Genomic DNA, 20,196 nt, shown 5'->3' on the forward strand with positions numbered 1-20,196 from the left:
GACTTTCAGACAAACCAAGAAAAGCACAGATGGATAGAAGAAGACTGGAGAGAGCAAGCTGTGCAGTGCCAATTATAAGGGACTGCCATTTTCTTCACTAAGTTTTAAAAAAAAGGGTGAGGTGATCAACTATCTACTTGAGGGACGTTCAATTTGTGTGATGTTTAATTTGTGAAAATATGCTTGGATGCAAAGCTTTTTTAAAAATTAGCAATCTGTAAAATTCCACCAAGTAAAATTAAATGTTTGTTTTTTGTTCAAGCTGCTATCTACCAAGTTGCCACATTGTCGAGAAAATGTTTGCTTGGCATATGGACAAGAATGGTCTGTATATGCTGTGGGGTCCCAAGCACATGTTTCTTTCCTTGATCCAAGACAGCCTCAAAGCTACGTAAAGTCAGTTAGTTCCAGGGAACGGGGTAGTGGTAAGTTGGAAGAAATTGAAGCTGTGTTGTCTGCTAGTAAATAAGTTGGGTAAATACATTGACCTTTTTCTGGCACTACAGCATTTATTTATTTCCCTCCTCACATATTTTAAAAACAAGTAGGTTATAAGTTGAAACCAGAATACTAATTTTTAACAATTAGCCATTGATGAAGTTTTAAACTTGTAAAGTTTAAAATATTTTATAGAAGTGACATATTCTTCACTGCTTTTCACAGTGGTAAACATACAGTTATGTATTAAATACTTACAGGTAAATATATGCAGAGCTTAATTATATTTGTACAAAGCACCTAGCTTTGAAAGAAATAAGAACATGTGGACAATAGCACTGTCTTATTTGCTATACAGCTGTTTTAAGGCTCATAACTTAACCATTGCATCCACTTCTGGTCCCTGCACTTTAGGAAGAGTATGAAGGTCACATAGAGGATGCAGGGCAAGTTTGCCAGAATTGTTATATGAATGAGGAATTTTAGCTACAAGTTAGATTGGAGCAGTAGCACAATGAATAGGACTGCTGCCTTACAGTGCTGAGGACCCGGGTTTGATTATAGCTTTGGATGACTATGAAATTTGCATTTCTCCCTGTGTCTGTGTGGATTTCTTCCAGGTGCCCCTGTTTCCTCCCACAGTCCAAAGATGTGCAAGTTAGGTAGATTGGCTGGGCTAACTTGCCCCTTACTATCCAAGTAGGTTAAGTGGATTAGGCATAGTAAATGTGAAGCGGGTTATGGGTAAGACATGGGGAAAACGTGCAAGCTATGCACAGACAGTGACCCAAGCTGGGAATATCAATCCAACAGTGTTACAGATGAAAGTGAGGGAGCTAAAATATGTCAGGGGTCCTGGTTTGATATTTACCATGTGATTCACTGAGAATAGAGTTGAGATTAGTTTTGGTAATCTATCAATATCCCCATTTGTAATCACAAAGAATAGCACTTGTTCATTTTACGAGAGAACATAAGAACATAAGAAATAGGAGCAGGAGTAGGCCATCTAGCCCTTCGAGCCTGCCCCGCCATTCAATAAGATCATGGCTGATCTGTTGTGGCTCAGTTCCACTTTCCCGCCCTCTCCCCATAACCCTTAATCCCCTCTCTTATCAAGAACCCATCAACCCGCTTCTTAAAAATATTTAGCGAGGCAGCCTCCACCACTTCAACGGGCAGAGAATTCCAGAGATTCACCACCCTTTGAGTGAAGAAGTTCCTCCTCAACTCCGTTCTAAACCGCCTCCCCTTTATCTTGAGGCTGTGCCCCCTAGTCCTACTGTCTTTTTTGAGCGGGAAGAGTCTCTCCACCTCTATCCTATCCATCCCATTCATCATCTTATACGTCTCAATGAGATCTCCCCTCATTCTTCTAAACTCTAACGAGTACAAGCCTAGTTTATTCAGCCTCTCCTCATAGCTCAATCCCCTCAACTCCGGTATCAGCCTAGTAAACCTCCTCTGCACTCCCTCCAGGGCCAAAATATCCTTGCGCAGGTGCGGCGCCCAAAACTGCACACAGTACTCCAGCTGCGGCCTCACCAATGCCCTATACAGCTGCAGCAAGACCTCCCTACTTTTATATTCAATCCCCCTCGCTATGAAGGCCAGCATCCCATTCGCCTTCCTGACCACCTGCTGCACCTGCAAGCTGGGTTTTTGCGACTCATGCACAAGGACCCCGAGGTCCCTCTGCACCGTCGCCTGCTGCAGTTTTTCGCCACGTAAGTAATACGTGGGATGCTTATATTTGAAGTTATTGATGAATTTTGAAAAGCACTTATTTGGTATAAGAAAAAATCTAGACCTCTAGTTTAGTATTATGGATAAATAGTCCTTGGAACCTAATTTCAGTATTTTATGTTATGATTGTTTTAATTTCCACAACTTTTTGAAGAAAACACCATAAAAAAATTTTAAAGCCTGGGTGACACAGTGGCACAGTGGTTCGCACTGCTACCTCACAGCACCAGAGATCTGGATTCAATACCGGCCTTGGGTGGAGTTTGCATGTTCACCCCATGTCTGCGTGGCATTTCTGTGGAAGCTCTGGTTTCTTCCTCACACTCCGTAGATATGCAAGTTAGATTTATTGGCTACAGTAAATTGCTCCTTACAGTCAGGGGGATTTGTAGGGTAAATACGTGGGGTTAAAGGGGTAGGGCCTGGGTAGGTTTGTTGTCACTGCATTTTTGATGGGCAAATGGCCCCTCTCTGAACTGTAGGGATTCTATGAAACTTCTATTATATGTTCAGTGTAATGAACATATAACTGGCATCTTTATGATAAAGTTTGACCCATATTTTTAAAAACTAGATTCATTATTAAATTCCAAACAGCACATCTAATTAAAGATAAGTTCATGAACACATAAGAACATAAGAAATAGGAGCAGGAGTAGGCCATCTTGCCCCTCGAGCCTGCCCCGCCATTCAGTAAGATCATAGCTGATCGAAAGTGGATCAGTTCCACTTACCAGCCTGCTCCCCTTAATTCCCTTATTGATCAGAAATCTATCTACCTGTGACTTAAACATATTCAACGAGGTAGCCTCCACCACTTCAATGGGCAGAGAATTCCAGAGATTCACTACCCTCTGAGAACATAAGAAGTAGGAGCAGGAGTAGGCCATCTAGCCCTTTGAGCCTGCCCCGCCATTCAGTAAGATTGTGGCTGATCTGAAGTGGCTCAGTTCCACTTTCCTGTTTTCTCCCCATAACCCTTAATTCCCTTGCCTACCAAAAACCTATTTACCCGTGACTTAAATATATTTAGTGAGGTAGCCTCCACCACTTCAACGGGCAGAGAATTCCAGAGATTCACCACCCTTTGAGAGAAGAAGTTCCTCCTCAACTTTGTTCTAAACTGCCCCCCTCCCTTATTTTGAGGCTGTGCCCTCTAGTTCTGGTTTCCTTTCTAAGTGGAAAGAATCTCTCTACCTCTACCCTATCTAGCCCTTTCATTATCTTATATATCTCTATAAGATCACCCCTCAGCCTTCTAAACTCCGAGTACAGGCCCAATCTACTCAATCTCTCCTCATAAACTAACCCTCTCACCTCCGGTATCAACCTGGTGAACCTTCTCTGTACTCCCTCCAAGACCAGTATATCCTTTCGCAAATAAGGGGATCAAAATTGCACACACTATTCTAGTTGCGGCCTCACCAGTGCCTTGTCCAGTTGCAGCAAGACCTCCCTGCTTTTATATTCTATCCCCCTCGCTATAAAGGCCAACATTCCATTCGCCTTCTTGATCACCTGCTGCACCTGCAGACTGGGTTTTTGTGATTCATGCACAAGGACCCCCAGGTCCCTCTGCACAGTAGCATGTTGTAATTTTTCACCATTTAAATAATATTCCATTTTACCATTATTTCTACCAAAGTGGATAACCTCACATTTGCCAACGTTATATTCCATCTGCCAGATCCTCGCCCACTCACTCAGCCTATCCAAATCTCTCTGCAGACTTTCCGTGTCCTCCACGCAATTCGCTTTCCCACTCATCTTCATGTCATCAGCAAACTTTGTAACTCTACAGTCAGTCCCCTCCTCCAGATCATCCATGTATATGATAAACAGTTGAGGCCCCAGCATTGATCCCTGCAGCACACCACTAGTCACCAACTGCCAACCAGAAAAGCACCCATTTATTCCAACTCTTTGCTTCCTGTTAGAAAGCCAATCTTCAATCCATGCTAACACTTTACCCCCAACTCCGTGTACCTTTATCTTGCGCAACAACCTTTTGTGAGGCACCTTATCTAACGCTTTCTGGAAATCTAAAAACACCACATCCACCAGTTCCCCTCTGTCAACTGCACTAGTCACATCTTCATAAAAATCCAGTAAATTCGTCAAACAAGACTTTCCCTTCACGAATCCGTGCTGTCTGCTTGATCGAACCATTCTTTTCAGGTGTCCTGCTATTTCTTCTTTAATGATGGATTCTAGCATTTTCCCAACTACAGACATTAAGCTAAGCGGCCTGTAGTTACCCGCCTTTTGTCTACTTTTTTAAACAGCGGCTTAACAGTAGCTGTTTTCCAATCACCCAGCACTTCCCCAGAGTCCAGTGAATTTTGATAAATAACTACTAACGCATCTGCTATTACTTCTGCCATTTCTTTCAGTACCCTGGGATGCATTCCATCCGGGCCCGAGGACTTGTCTACCTTCAGTTCCCATTAGTCTACCAAGCACTACCTCTTTAGTAACAGTAATTGTATTAAGGACCTCACCTCCTACAAACCCTTGATTGTTAATTTCGGTAAGCTGTTTGTGTCCTCCACCATGAAGACCGGCACAGAAAACTTATTTAAAGTCTCAGCCATTTCCTCGTTTCCCACTATTAAATCCCCCCTCTCATTCTCCAAGGGCCCAACATTGACTCTAGCCATTCTCTTCCTTTTTATATATTTGTAAAAACTTTTACTATCATTTTTTATATTTTGTATTTATAGTTTACATTGATAAACTTGAGCAACAACAATCCTATTACTGCATCAGGAAGAGCAATGTTGGTACCCAGAACGGTAAATTGTGCACAAAGACAGAAAAAGAAATTCTGAAGAGTCATATTGAACATGAAATGTTAATTCTGTTTCTCTTTCTCTTTTTCCACAAATGCTGCCACTCCTGCTGAGTTTTTCCAGCACTTTTCTGCTTTCATTTCAGATCTCCAGTACTTGCAGCATTTTTCTTTCATTAAGGATAAAAACATTGGTTGCTAGTCTCCTTTGTGGATGAATTTAGTCACCTTAAGGCTAAATATTGAAGGAGGATCATAAGTAGTAAAAAGCAAAAGGGAATTTCACAGTAACTTAATTGTAATATTAATGTAAGCCTTACTGGTGACAAATAAACTTTATAAACAATTGTTCTGTTTTTAACAGGTATTCGATCTGTAAGCTTTTATGAACACATCATAACAGTAGGAACTGGACAAGGTTCTCTGCTTTTCTATGACATCAGAGCTCAGAAGTTTATGGAAAGGCAGTGTCAAGCGGACTACTATCCCGAGAAGCTGAAACTCAAGTCTTCTGAAGAAATTTTAAAGTTAACAACAGGGAAGGGTTGGTTGGTAAGTTGAGAAGAGATTTTATGTCTTCAGTTCTTATGTTGTACAATCCTACAGCTTCTGATCCAGCAGATTCCCATGGTACCACTACCTGACAAGTTGCTAAGACTTAAAACTAGCAATGTCCCAATATACTTTACAACCATTGCAGTTCTTTTGAAACATAATTGTTGTTTCAGGAAGCACCATAAACAATTTCTGCACAGTTCCCACAAACATCGGTGTAATTCGTCACCAGATAATTTGTTTTAATGATGTTAGTCGTAAATAGATATTGGCCAAGGCACAAGAGAACTCCACTGATGTTTATTTAATAGTATCATTGAATCCACTTGAGAATAGATGAAACTTTGGGTTTAATATGTGGCACTACTAACAGTGCAGCAATCCCCCAGTACTGCACGAGCCTATCAACCAAGATTGCACTTTAAGTCTCTGAAGCAGGGCTTGAAGCTGCAGTTTTGATGCTGAAGTGAGTGCACTATCACTGGCTTCTGAGGAGGAACTTCTTCATCCAAAAGGTTGTGAATCTGTGGAATTCCCTGCCCAGTGAAGCAGTTGAGGCTACTTCACTGAATATTTTTAAGGCAATGATAGGTAAATTTGTGAACAGAAAAGCAATTTAGAGTTATGGTGAGTACGTGGGTAAGTGGAGTTGAGTCCAAAGAAAGATCAACCATGATCTTATTGAATGGTGGAGAGGGCTCGAGGCACCAGATGGCCTACACCTACATAACACAAGAAATAGGAGCAGGAGTAGGCCATCTAGCCCTTTGAGCCTGCCCCGCCATTCAGTAAGATCATGGCTGATCTGAAGTGGCTCAGTTCCACTTTCCCGCTTTCTCCCCATAACCCTTAATTCCCTTGCCTACCAAAAACCTATCTATCCGTGACTTAAATATATTTAGTGAGGTGGCCTCCACCACATCAATGGGCAGAGAATTCCATAGATTCACCACCCTTTGAGTGAAGAAGTTCCTCCTCAACTCCGTTCTAAATTGCCTGCCTGCCCCCGCCCGCCCGCCATGCTCTCTAGTCCTGCTGTCCTTTCTGAGCAGGAAGAATCTCTCTACCTCTACCCTATCCATCCCCTTCATTATCTTATACGTCTCTATAAGATCCCCCCTCATCCTTCTAAACTCCAACGAGTACAGACCCTGTCTATTTAGTCTCTCTTCATAGTCCAACCCCCTCATCTCCGGTATCAGCCTAGTGAACCTCCTGTGTACTCCTGCTCCTTATGTAAAATTTAGCCCCTGAGGCCCCATCATTTGAGGAGTCTGTGTTGTACCCAACTCTTATATGTCTACAACTAGTCCTATAGAATGAATGCAGAGTAGGAAACCAATTTAGTCACAGATTTTTGAGTGATAATTTTAAGATTACTTGTGGTGCTGCAGGGAAGCACTGGAAGATTGAGAAAATCTATGCCTGTAGTGCCAGCAAGAGAGGCATTAGCACCTGCTCTGGGACAGATGGGAGCTTAACTAGAACATTGTTGGATCTGGACGTTGAGAATATTAATGTACTGATAAAATTATTGAATTGGAACTTCAACCGATTAACAAAACAAAAAAGTTGTTACTCCCGGTTCACATTAGGAGCAATTGGAAGTAAATTAGCAGTCATCTTAAATTGTACATTAAAAAAAGTCGAGGCCAAATATCTGTTGGCACTGTGGCCTCTCATGGCAGATTTACATGATGGAACAAATGGATGATACAGAAACTCATTCACCCCCTTCCTTATTCTCAAGTCAATATTGGTATAATTAGCCGGTATTTAATGCCAGTCAATAGCATTACTATTGCTGACTCCCCCACTATCAACATCCTGGGGGTTACCTCTTCCAGTATCCACACAGAATTTGAACAGAGGTCATTACTGCAACTAGGAGAGAGCATCTGGGCTGAATATTACTTTTCCTTTTGTAAGTTAGAGATGTTATACCCCTTGTTGCATGCTTAAGAATGGGATGCTGGCCTTCATAGCGAGGGGGATTGAATATAAAAGTAGGGAGGTCTTGCTGCGGCTGTATAGGGCATTGGTGAGGCCGCAGCTGGAGTACTGTGTGCAGTTTTGGGCGCCGTACTTATGCAAGGATATTTTGGCCTTGGAGGGAGTGCAAAGGAGGTTTACTAGGCTGATGCTGGAGTTGAGGGGGTTGAGCTATGAGGAGAGGCTGAATAAACTAGGCTTGTACTCGTTAGAGTTTAGAAGAATGAGGGGAGATCTCATTGAAACATATATGATGATGAATGGGATGGATAGGATAGAGGTGGAGAGACTCTTCCCGCTCAGAAACGACAGTAGGATTAGGGGGCACAGCCTCAAGATAAAGGGGGGGCGGTTTAGAACGGAGTTGAGGAAGAACTTCTTCACTCAAAGGGTGGTGAATCTCTGGAATTCTCTGCCGTTGAAGTGGTGGAGGCTACCTTGCTAAATATTTTTAAGATGCGGGTTGATGGGTTTTTGATAAGAGAGGGGATTAAGGGTTATGGGGAGAGGGCGCGAATGTGGAACTGAGCCACGACAGATCAGCCATGATCTTATTGAATGGCGGGGCAGGCTCGAAGGGCCAGATGGCCTACTCCTGCTCCTATTTCTTATGTTCTTAATTGAGCACAGAACAAGATACTGTGAATCTAAGATCTTTTGTCACTGCACAGATCAGATTTATCTTGGGCCACTGAAGAAACAAAATTACATTTCTTTTTATTTAGTTCAATCTGCTCTTTGTAATGTAAATGTAATGTTGCTCTTCGTTGGTTTTCAGCAACTTGCCTTTCCTACAAATGCTGAATATTTTTCATTACATTTTAATTTGATTCTTATGCTTTTTTTGTATACTTACAGAATCACGATGAAACATGGAGGAATTACTTTTCAGACATCGATCACTTCCCAAACGCAGTCTACACGCATTGTTACGATTCCTCTGGAACAAAGCTCTTTGTTGCAGGGGGTCCGCTGCCTTCAGGTCTTCATGGAAATTATGCAGGCCTATGGAGCTAATAATCCCTTGTTATGTACTGTAGATCTGTTGCATTTTATCTCTTGGGTTTTTACATTGCAGCAATCCCTCCAGTGTTTTGCATATTGTGTGAAATACACAATATTTTTTGTTTCAACAATATGACTGTCTTTTATTTCTTTTAATTTGGCTCAGTACTTCTCCGTATGTTTCCACTTCCTCCTTGACATAAGTTTCTTCCTGAAAATGTATGTAGATTAAAAATGGTTCACTACTGATAGTGAGATAGGGCCCTTGAATTATTGTGTGACCACTACCAAATTTTCTGTGAAAGTTTGGAGGGGTATAATGTGTGTAAAGGTACTTTGTGTCAATTAAATAGAAAAAAAACTTAACTGATTCTGTGCAGGAGTGATGCGTTACCTTCACATATATTGAAATATGTTAATGTTTTTAGTCCATGTTTCTAATGGACTTGTAATTCTACTTGTAACAATATGTTGAATGTTTTGAAGTATAGGCCTAATGATGCCCAAAGAAAGTCATAAGTTATTAATAAAGCTGTATGAATGAAAATTGTACATTTTTAAATTATGACATCAAGGTGTTAAGCACAAGTTTATGATGGAATTTACTTGTGCCTTGAATGAATTTCAGATGGTTACAGTTGCTTGGTATTTTGGGACAAGGAGCCTATTGAAGAGCAAGGAGACCTAAGAGCAAGGGGACAAGGAGTCAGATCAAAAAGAATTATAATTCAATGCAGCTACTCCAGTTTACGAACCAGTTAATAATTGCTGTTCTAACAAGTTAATTTAAAGGAAACACTTTATTTGCACAAAATTAGCTGTGATATTGTGTTTGCGCAGAAATATTTAGGACCGTTTTGCATGCAGTAGGTGCTCCTATTAAAAGATTCTGTCAGATTCCAATGTAGTCCCTATATGAAATTCAAGATTTTCTTCATGCATTTGATACTGATATGGTGTAATTGAAAATATCTTGGTGAGAAAGGAATTTTATAGATTAGGGTGTGAAATTATTGATTGTGTTATGCAGCATTTAATTGGGTGACATCTAAGACTTCGTAATGTCATTGTCAAACCAATATAGTATATAATCTCTACCAAAGACAGAAAATGCTGGAAATACTCAGGTCAGACAGCATATGTGAAAAGGAAGAACTGCTGTTTCAGGTTGACCTTGTGTCAGAACCTGTAAAACTTGGAGATGTAACAAGTTTCAAGCAAGCATAGAGGCAAGAAGAAAGAATGTAAAGGAAGTTTTTTTTAATAGGGTGGAAGGTAGTAAGTATAAAAGGAATGAATGTGGGTGACATGGGGACGATCAAGAGATGCAAAATTGAGCTGTAAATGTTCAGAATGGAATCATCACCAGCACCTGTTGCCTGAAAAATGGGAGCAGTGATTATGATCTGAAATTGTTGAACTTAACGTTAAATCCAGAATGGTGTAAAGCACTCAATCGGAAGGTGAGATGATTTGATTTGATTTATTATTGTCACATGTATTAGTATACAGTGACAAGTATTGTTTCTTGTGCGTTATACAGGCAAAGCATACCGTGGAAACAAGAGAGTGCAGAATGTAGTGTTACAGTCATAGCTGGGTGTAGAGAAAGATTAACTTAATGCAAGTTAGGTTCGTTCAGAAGTCTGATGGCAGCAGGGACGAAGCTGTTCTTGAGTCGGTTGGTATGTGACTTCAGACTTTTGTATCTTTTTCCTGATAGAAGAAGTTGGAAGAGGGAATGTCTGAGGTGCATGGGGTCCTTAATTATGCTGACTGCTTTACTGAGGCAGCAGAAAGCGTAGACCGAGTCAATGGATCGGAGGCTGTTAAAGCGATGGACAGGACTTCATTCACAACCCTTTGTAATTTCTTGTGGTATTAGACAGAGCAGGAGCCACATCAACCTATGATACAACCAGAAAGAATGCATCATATGGTGCATCTATAAAAATTGGTGAGAATCATAGTGGATATGCCAGATTTCCTTCTGAGAAAGTAGAGACATTGGTGGACTTTGTTAACTGTAGCATCGTAATGGGGGAACCAAGACAGGTTTTTCGTAATCTGGACACCTAGAAATTTGAAGCTCTCGACCCTTTCCACTTCATCCTCATTTTATGTAGACAGGGGCATATTCTCCTCTACGTTTCCTGAAGTCACTGACAAGCTTATTGTCAATGCACCAGTTCATCAGATTCTCTACCTCATTCCTGTATTCTGTCTCGTCATTGTTTAAGATCCAACCCACTGCAGCGGTGCTGTCAGCAAACTTGAAAATTGAGTTGAAGTGGAATTTGGCCACACAGTCATAAGTGTATAAGGCGTACAGAGGGAGGCTGAGAACACAGCCTTGTGGGGCACTAATGCTATTTCTTGTGTTTAATTGGGACAGTTTAGAACAGGCTTAGAGTTTGATGGAGAATTAAAATGGCAAGTGACCTAGAAGCTCAGGGTCATGCTTGTGGACTGAACTGCGTAATGATCGAATTTGTTCTTGGAAGGAATAAGTTTCGATTGCAAGAATGAATCTACCAGGAAAGAATGAGAAATGGGTTTGGGAGGGAGGACTGTGGGAACATGGGGGAATGAGGTCAGTGACAATCTGGGAAAGTGGCCCAATGTTCATGTTCATGTTGGTGTTGTGGTCTTGAATTGGGTAAGCTGAGGTGTCAAGTTTGACATTGGACCTCTACAAAGTAGAAAATCTTTTGGTCAACAACAATAGCGCCACCTATTTCTAGTGATTGACTAATGTCTATAATAAGATGACTGATTCTATCAGGTACTTTAATAACACTTGCTCTCAATCGCTTATAAGAACTCCACTATATTCTGGTTTTGCCACCACTGTTCTGATAATGTTACTTTCCATTCAAGTGCTTGCAGTAAGTTTTCATTTTCCTGAGTCAAGGATTCCCTTCCCCCTCCTCCTCAAAACTTATATAGACAAGGAGTCCCTTTGTCCTCCTTCAGCTCTATATTCAATGCACTATCCTTCATTTCCACCAACTCAAATTGATCTGGTTATTTACCATTTAATTTTCCACCCCAATTCTATTGTCTGTCTGCCCTTGATTTTCTAACCTGTTCCAATGAAATTTTAGAGCAGCTCAAGAAACAACAACTCTTCTTTTGAAGAGGCATTTTGTGGCCTTTGGGACTTCGCATTGAGTTCAACGATTTCAGATCATGATAATTGCTCCCACATACTTTGAACCATTTCTTACCCATTATATTCCTTGCCCATTATAACTTCTCCGGGAACACCCTTTTGTTTTATTGTGCCATTACCATCCCCTTTTGCCTTGATGCATCAGCCATTTGCCATTTAATCATTTCTACACATTACAGACCATCACTTTTGCTCTTCATACATTCTCCAAGCTCTGTACTTGCTTAAAACCTATTGCCTTTCTAATTTTACTATTCTGACTAGTAGCCATTGATTGAAACATTAATTATGCTTCTCTCTTCACAGATGCTTACCTGAGCTGTGGAGAAATTTGAGCAATTTCTGTTTTTATTTTCATTTTTCAATATCTGCAGTATTCTACTTTTGTATATAATCTGTATTCCAGTGTTTTGGTACACAGAACTAATGTTATTTTGCTTCGACTGGCTATGAGAGTCGTGCACATACTTCAAAAAGCTAATTCTGTGTCACTTTGCAAACAGTAAATGTTGATTATATTGTTAAAATGGCATTGTGCATTGAAAATTGTAATTATATATGCCATTCGGATGGGATTTTCAATTTATATCTTTTGAACAGGTTCCAGACACAAGTATATATTCTATGGACGTTACACCAAGAGCTTGGGAACATGTCAAAGTCCTGTACCAAAGAGTAGAGCAATTATTTTGGCTCAACCAAAGTAATAAAGATAATTTTAACACCTATAAACAGAAAACTAGGCATTTACTGCATGCTGGAAAACACTGAGAACTAGGACACAAAATGAAAATAACATTGAAGCAGAATACTGCTGGAAATCCAAAATACAAATACAGAAAATACTCTGGTCTGGCAGCATCTATGGAGGGTGAAGCAGAGTTCAAGTTTCTCATCTGTGACCACCAGATGTTTTATGAAGAAGATGCAGTTTGTTTAAAAGGAAAATATTCATTTTTAGCTGGGTTGAGTGTAACTGTTTGCCTTAAGATGCTACTTGTTTTGTGCTAGGCTGGGTTTTAAAACTCTTTAGCACTCTCAAAGAACAAGCCATTTCTACACAACTCTTCATTGCGATGCTGTTGCCTATGTGTATTCTTTTAATCAGTACTGTGTTCTGAAATCTTATTTCTTGACATGTAAAATTGTAGAACAAAAGCAACTCATTTTGATCAGTTTGAAACCAGTACAGCATCCTTGGCCACTTGTGATTTAATAGATGGGGTGACAGGCCTCCTAACGGTGGTTAGCACTGCTGCCTCAGCTCCAGGGGCCCGTGTTCAATTCACAGCTTGGGTCACTCTGCAGAGTTTGCACAATCTCCCCGTGTCTGTGAGAGTTTCCTCCCTCACTCCAAAGATGTGGGGGGGCGGGGTGGGGAATTGATTGGCCATGCTAAATTATCATAGAATCCCTGCAGTGCAGAAGGAGGCCATTTGGCCCATTGCACTGACCACAATCCCACCCAGGCCCTAACCCCATGCATTTACTCTAGTTCCCCTGGCCCTAAGGTGCAATTTAGCATGGAAGCCCACCTAACCTGCACATCTTTGGACTGTGGGAGGAAACCAGAGCACCCAGAAGAAATCCGCTTAGTGTCCAGGGATACGTAGGTTAGAGGGATTAGTGGGGTAAATATGTTGTTGGTGAAGACTCGATAGGCTGAATGGCCTCCTTCTGCACTAATGTTTCTGAGATCCCAAGTGTTTCCTTTAGCAATGTAGGTAAACAGACCTGGGAAATTACATTCAAGTTTGTTTTAAAAGGAGTCATCTCATTTTAACACCATTGAATAAAAATATATGTTACCAGTTTGTCAGCACTCAAATTTAATGTTTTGGTGTAAAATGTGAAGATAGAATCAATATAGTGAAGATTGCATGCCATGTGCAGCCAATACTATATCCTGTGTTCTAAAATATGTAGCACAGCAGCACCATCTAGAAAATAATGAAGGTGCTACATTACCATAGTTCACACTTGTAATTTTTGAGGTAAAACAAGAAGTTTGCATAAAATGCCTTAACGTTGAGAACTGGAGTTTTTTTAAAAATAATCTGTATCGGCAGAATTCAAAAGAGGTAGATTAGTGCTAGCAGTATGTGACTTGTGTGACCAATCCTGATGCCAGCAGATTAGTATGAGGGAAGCATCTGGAGTTGACTGGAATTAATTAGAATATTATGTCCAGTTCTGGCAACCTCACTTTAAGAAGGATATGAATGCCCCAGAGTATGCAGAAAAGCATTGCAAGAATGGATCTGGGGATGAGAGATTTAATTTGTGTGGATAGATTGGAGAAGCTGGAGTTGTACTGAGAAGAAAAGGTTGGAGAGGAAATTTTGATAGAAATCTTCAAGATCTTAAGGGATTTAGACAAGAGTACGTGGGGAGAACTATTCCCATTGTTGGAAGAATCAAAAATCAGAGGACAGAGTTGTGTGTTTTCCACAAGAACCAACTGTGATATGAGGAAAAAGCTTTTTATAATGCAAGTGGTTAGGTTGTTAGGATCTGGAATTCACTTCCTGAGAATGTGATGGAGGCGGATTTGATCATGGGAATTGGGCAAGCACCTAAAGAGAAAATTTGCAGAGCAGGGGAAGTGGTTCGTGAAGATAGTTGGCATGAACATAACGGACCAAGTGGCATCAATGCTATAATCATTGTGTTTTCCCGAATGAACCACTTTTAAATGATTATGCTGCTTATAATTGGCACTCTAGAAAACAGTACCTGATTGTACATACGTGTTGCTGGTGTTATCTCACTATCAGAGGTAATAATTTACAAAATTCAGCTTCTGTGCAGAACTGAAATGAAAACATCATAGATTATTCTGAGTGCAAATTAATTAGTTCCTGAGATTCAGATTTAATTTAATTTTTAAGAGTATTCTAATGTTTTTATGCTTGTTTGTTTTTGCATATATTTTCTATTTTTGAATGCAACAAAATTAACTATATTTTTAATATGAAAAGACAAAAATAACTGGATGAATATTTTTGTAAAAATCTATTCACTAGATTTGTTCTCGAGATTATCTTTTAGGTAATCAAATTGAAATACTTATTCATTTTAAATTGAAGGCTCAGGGTAAGTCATCCCATCAATTGATCCAGACTTCCAATGGATTGAGTATACCATAGAACTCTTGTGCCTTTAGCATCAGGTAGCATACATTACTAGTACAACCATTACTTAGTGGTGAATTCCACTTGAGTGGCTGGGAGTGGATATCTGACTACTGCAAAGCAGGTAGCCAAGCTTCGTAACTTATTGGTGTGAAATTTTATCCCCCCCCACTGTGCATATAAAAGGGTATCCCACTAGTAAAGGCGATTCTTTTATATTAGTGAAGGATACTCAGCAAGTGAACAAATTGTCATCTTTGTACAAGTAAAAAATTGCTTATAATTCTCAGACCTGCATTCTTAAACATATAGTTTGAACATGAGTAACTTTGGGATTCCAGACCTGTGGATAATCATCCTGTAGAAACGCATCAATGTTGGTTGTTTAAAAATGTGGATGTGCCCATGCTTAGAACATGTTTTGCCTCGAATAAAAGATGCTAAATTTCATAATAGTGCAGTTGGGGAATACTTGAACTCTTAAGCGAATACAGATCTGTATTATCTTTTACACATAAACACCAATGTCACTGAGCTCAGGTGAAATGTACAATCGGAATTCATCACAACATTCAATGGAAACAATACATTATCACCCAATTTTTTTTGATCCATCTATTAATTTGGCTCAAAGCAAATAGGCTTTTTCTACATGCTTGCTACCCTTAAAGTTGACCCACGAAAAGAATTGAAAACATTTTTATTTCTAGTATTTTCTGCTCCAATTGTGAATCTTGGAAGTGAAAAGTTAATGTTGGCTTATCTTCCATGCAAGCCTGTGTCTACAACTCCATAGCATGGCATATTGACACACTTCGGTGGAATTAGGGATTCTATGAATGCCAAATATAACTGCTTTACAGAAGCTGCTCAAAATATTAGCTGGTTATTTCTGATAAAAACTTCAGCAACAGTACTATACCAAATTAAGTTGATTGGCTGCTTTATCCATTAAAGTACCAATTCAAGTAAAAAATCTCTTTTTTGCTTCTTTGTATTTCATGTTGCACATTTTCTGCTTGATGACTCGCGCCTTATTTTTTTCCTTTTTCATAAAGTTCTTGATCTCTTGTATGAAGTTTTGATTGTGTTTTGAAATATTGTACCCCATTTTATGTTTTTAAATCTTCTTTGTTTGGATCCCCATTAAAGGCCGACTTGTGAATCATGACTGAAGGAGGCAAGACCAAGAATTCAGGCATGACATGACTAGTCTCATCATATTGTTTCACCAGAAACTGTGTTGTTTACCCATAAGTGAAGAGATATCCCGTTTGTTCATTTATATTACTAAGATATTGGAAAATTTTATTTCCAGTATTTGTTTTAAACAGCCCATTGCATGTGTGTAGAGGCTTTATATAACACTCTTGTGAACTGCCTTGGGACATCTTACTGCATTAAAGGTATTAAATATAAGTTGGTAACACATTTCAATGTTCATTTTATATAGTGCCCTTCATGTCCTGAAATTCTTTACTGCCAATTAAATATTTTGAATGTGTAGTCACTGTTTTCAGTGTACAAAAACACAGGTCATTTTATGCATAGATGCCAAAACAGCTGAGATACATGACCAGCTGGCCAGTTTTAAGCCTTCTCTTAGACTCCCAATAAAGGCCTGTTATTGAAGCTGTGGCTGAAAAGGACAGGACCAGGAATTTAAGCATTCCGTTACTGGACACATCATATCATGTTTCAAGACTATTGTCAGTACAGAGATAAATATTGGTGAAGATATTGTAAGAACTGTTGTACATGGTGCCATAGGATATTTTTATTCCAGCTGAGAGCACAAGCTAAGCCTCTGTTTAACCCAAAAGATGGCTCCTCTGAAATGAATCCTCCCTCAGAAAAAAAAGAAAAAAATCTAAGCTGATACTGCAGTGCAATCCCTCAGCATTGCATTGTAGTATCAGCCTAGATTATGTACTGGAGTGGGCAGCTTATAATGGACCTGAACCTGCAACTTTCTGGTTCTGAGGCAAGTATGCGCTACTGGGTGTCATCACAACAATTGTATTTTGATATAGCTGCGCTCACGAAAGGTAAGTAACAAGTGTCTAACTAAGAATTTGTATCTGCTTTAGCACCACTGTTTTATCTGTTTCGAGATGCAAGCAATGATGGCACAGCTACCTTTATCATCGTTAACAACTTGCATTTCTACAAAGAGCCTTTATCTTAGTCACAAATGCATGCCTGTGTGACTGTGACAATATTAAAAGAGCCCTCTCATTCTTAACCTGTCTGCAGCCTTTGACACAGTAGATCACACCACTCTTCTCCAGCCTTCTCTGTTAGCTAATTGGATGGAACTGCACTCGCCTGGTACAATTCTTATCTATCCAGTCATAGCTAGAGATTCGGCTACAATGGATTGCCTTCCTTCCTCATACTCTTGTCTGCAGGGTCCTCAGTTTTTCATTTCACATTTACATGTTCTGCAACATCAGCCAAAGTATGTCAAGTTTGCATGTGCAATGGCAGTCCAACTCTACCCCATCACACTTTTACCTCATTTTCAGTTTGTCTCACTGCTTGTCTGACATGTAGTATTGAAATCATAAATTTGCTCCAGTTTATAAGGAAATCCAGATCATTGTCATCTTTATCTCTTTACGAGCCACTGATCCTATCCTCCTTCCTCTGAACTGTCTTGGGCCAAACAACACTATTTGCAAACATGGTGTGTTTGACTGCAAAATGAGCTTCCAACTTGACATCACCAACTCTATCCCTGCATCTGTTCATCTGCTGAAATCTTTATTCATGTCTTCGTTATCTCTAAACTTTGCTTAGTATACCAGCACACTCCTGACTGGCTTCCCAACTTCCTTGCTTGATAAACATGAAATCGTCCAAACTCTGCTTCCCTGCCAAGTCTGGGTCACTGATCACTCCTGTTGTTGCTGCCCCACATTGGCACCCAATCTGGCAACAACTCACTATTAAAATTCTTATCTGGCTTCAAATCCAACTATGGCCTTATCCCTCCCTAGTGCAGTAATGTTTTCTGACTGTTGCAACCTCAAGGGGAGGGGAAGCAGAGTGATAATGTCACTGAACAAGTAATGTAGACGCCCAGGCTAATTCTCTGGAGGCATCAGTTCAAATCTCACCCAGGTAGCTGGAATTTCAAGTCAATTAACAAATCAGGAATTGAAAACTATGTGGACAATTTTCATTGATTATTGTAAAAACCCATCTGCTTCAGTTATATCCTTTAGGGAAAGAAATCTACTATTCTTTCCTGCTCTGGTCTGCATGTGACTCCAGACCCACAGCAATGTGATTACCTCGTAACTGCCTTCTGAAGTGTTCAGTTCAAGGGCAATTATTCTTTCCCATGAAAAGAATGAAGAAAAAAACCTTCCCCATACCTCTGCGCTCCTGAATTCAAGCATCTGGTACATCCATGATTTTAATTGCTCTATCATTGATTCTTTTAAGCTGTCGAGGCCTTAAGCTCTAAAATTTTCCCAGCCCCAAAGGCCTTCTCTCACTCTCATTTCTAGACTGCTGTATAAAACCTACTTCTTTGATGAAGCTTTTGGTCATTTGTCCTAAACTTGTTTTATGTAACTTGCTGTCAGTTCTTTTGATAATGCTCAAGTGAAACTCCTCGGGGCATTTTACTTTGTGAAGGGTGCTACAGATTTGCAAGTTATTATAGAGTCATATAATCAATTACAGCACAGAAGTGGGCCATTCGACCCATTGAGTCTATGCTAGCTCCCCACCTCCCATGTAATCAGTCCCATTCTATCTCTGTAACCCTTCAAGTTTATTCATGCTGCAACAACGAAACATCCCAATCAGTATAAATTAATTTTGCCTTATACTGACCAATGTGAAATATTAGGATAGTTTCCTCCAGGACCTTGTTTACATTGGTATGCACTGGCTGCATGGAAGTTATTCATGCATTGTAATGCAATAAAGCCATCTGCCTGTTTGAAGAAACAAACTGTATGCTTTATTTTGATGAGTAGATTTTTGAGCCATACTACATGTTTAATATACATTCCTTATGGTCCTAGCTTCTTGACTATTTTTGTCTACCTTTTCTGTCCTGCTTCTTGAACATGTCTTTTCAACTGCAACTCTTCATACTATTCAGCAAGGCTGGTATTGCATCTACACCTCCCAGAAGAAGCAGGACACTTTTAATAATTACAGTACAACATAAGGCTGCTGTTAGGAAGGAGCATGGTGCTTTGCTTGTAAGAAGGGAATGTGTATCAAGTACAAGCTTAAGTGTGCCAGAAAGTAATGGCCTATGTAAATGCCAGCAACATTGTGCAACCATACTCCAATTTAGGAAGAGGATCAAAAGCCTCATCAGGAGGACAGACTGCTGTCTTGGATACTCTTCATGCTTGTCAAAAACGTAAGATGAAGTATTTCAAGTGCTATGCATAATCCTTGTCAATATTAGTAATCATCTCCATAAACTCCAGGATTTGCTTTTTACCATGCACAATACACTTTTCCATCATACTAATCATTGAAGTCCATTCAGAATTTTTTGAAGTATTTTCTATAGTTGTGGAGTCAGTGGTGGTGTGGTGAAGGGAATTATGTTAACAATCTAAAATTAGCATGAAGAGAGGAGCTAGGAGACTTGCACCATAAATTATCTACACCAGTAATGAGTGCATCCTCACCTCCAATAATATTAAGCTTCCTTCTATTAAAAATGATCTTAAAAATCTTAAACATTCCAGTGGAAATGGTCCAAGTAAAATTAGGCTACAATATTCAATGGGCAGTTGGAAGTGTTGAAGTAGGCAAGGTGAATCTTATTCAAGCCCATAGGATGGATTCTAAGCGTTGTTCTTTCACACTATCTAGCATCCTCTTAAATACTGTTTAGCCAAGTTTCTGAAGTGCTGCTGCTCAATCATGGTTTTGTGTTCCAGGGAAGCTTCCTTCTATTAAAAATGATCTTAAAAATCTTAAACATTCCAGTGGAAATGGTCCAAGTAAAATTAGGCTACAATATTCAATGGGCAGTTGGAAGTGTTGAAGTAGGCAAGGTGAATCTTATTCAAGCCCATAGGATGGATTCTAAGCGTTGTTCTTTCACACTATCTAGCATCCTCTTAAATACTGTTTAGCCAAGTTTCTGAAGTGCTGCTGCTCAATCATGGTTTTGTGTTCCAGGGTAGGATTACAGTGATTTTTTTTTCCTCCAAGTTTTCTTATGGTCCAGTAGATAGTCCCTCCTGGATCCCCTCACTAAGCATTTTAACCAACCATTATCTTATCTCAGAATTTAATCGATCCACTCACCAGTATAAAGATACTTAGCCTGGGATATTTAAATAGTGGCTGGACTCTGGAGGATGAGATGC

At 39.8% G+C, this 20,196-nt stretch overlaps 1 protein-coding gene across 1 annotated transcript in view; it reads left to right on the plus strand.

The window, feature by feature from the left end:
- The window catches only part of dcaf12 (DDB1 and CUL4 associated factor 12), a 100,225-nt gene extending 80,544 nt beyond the window's left edge, over positions 1–19,681 (plus strand). The window contains exons 7-9 of the mRNA XM_080213707.1: positions 263–425; positions 5,340–5,527; positions 8,381–19,681. Coding sequence (XP_080069833.1) covers positions 263–425; positions 5,340–5,527; positions 8,381–8,539 — 510 coding nt within the window. The 3' untranslated portion in view covers positions 8,540–19,681. The remainder of the gene's footprint in view (positions 1–262; positions 426–5,339; positions 5,528–8,380) is intronic.
- The last annotated feature ends 515 nt before the right edge of the window (positions 19,682–20,196 follow it).

Source organism: Carcharhinus amblyrhynchos, chromosome 1, assembly GCF_965287045.1.
Source record: "Carcharhinus amblyrhynchos chromosome 1, sCarAmb.v2.hapA, whole genome shotgun sequence".
NCBI classification, from domain to species: domain Eukaryota; kingdom Metazoa; phylum Chordata; class Chondrichthyes; order Carcharhiniformes; family Carcharhinidae; genus Carcharhinus; species Carcharhinus amblyrhynchos.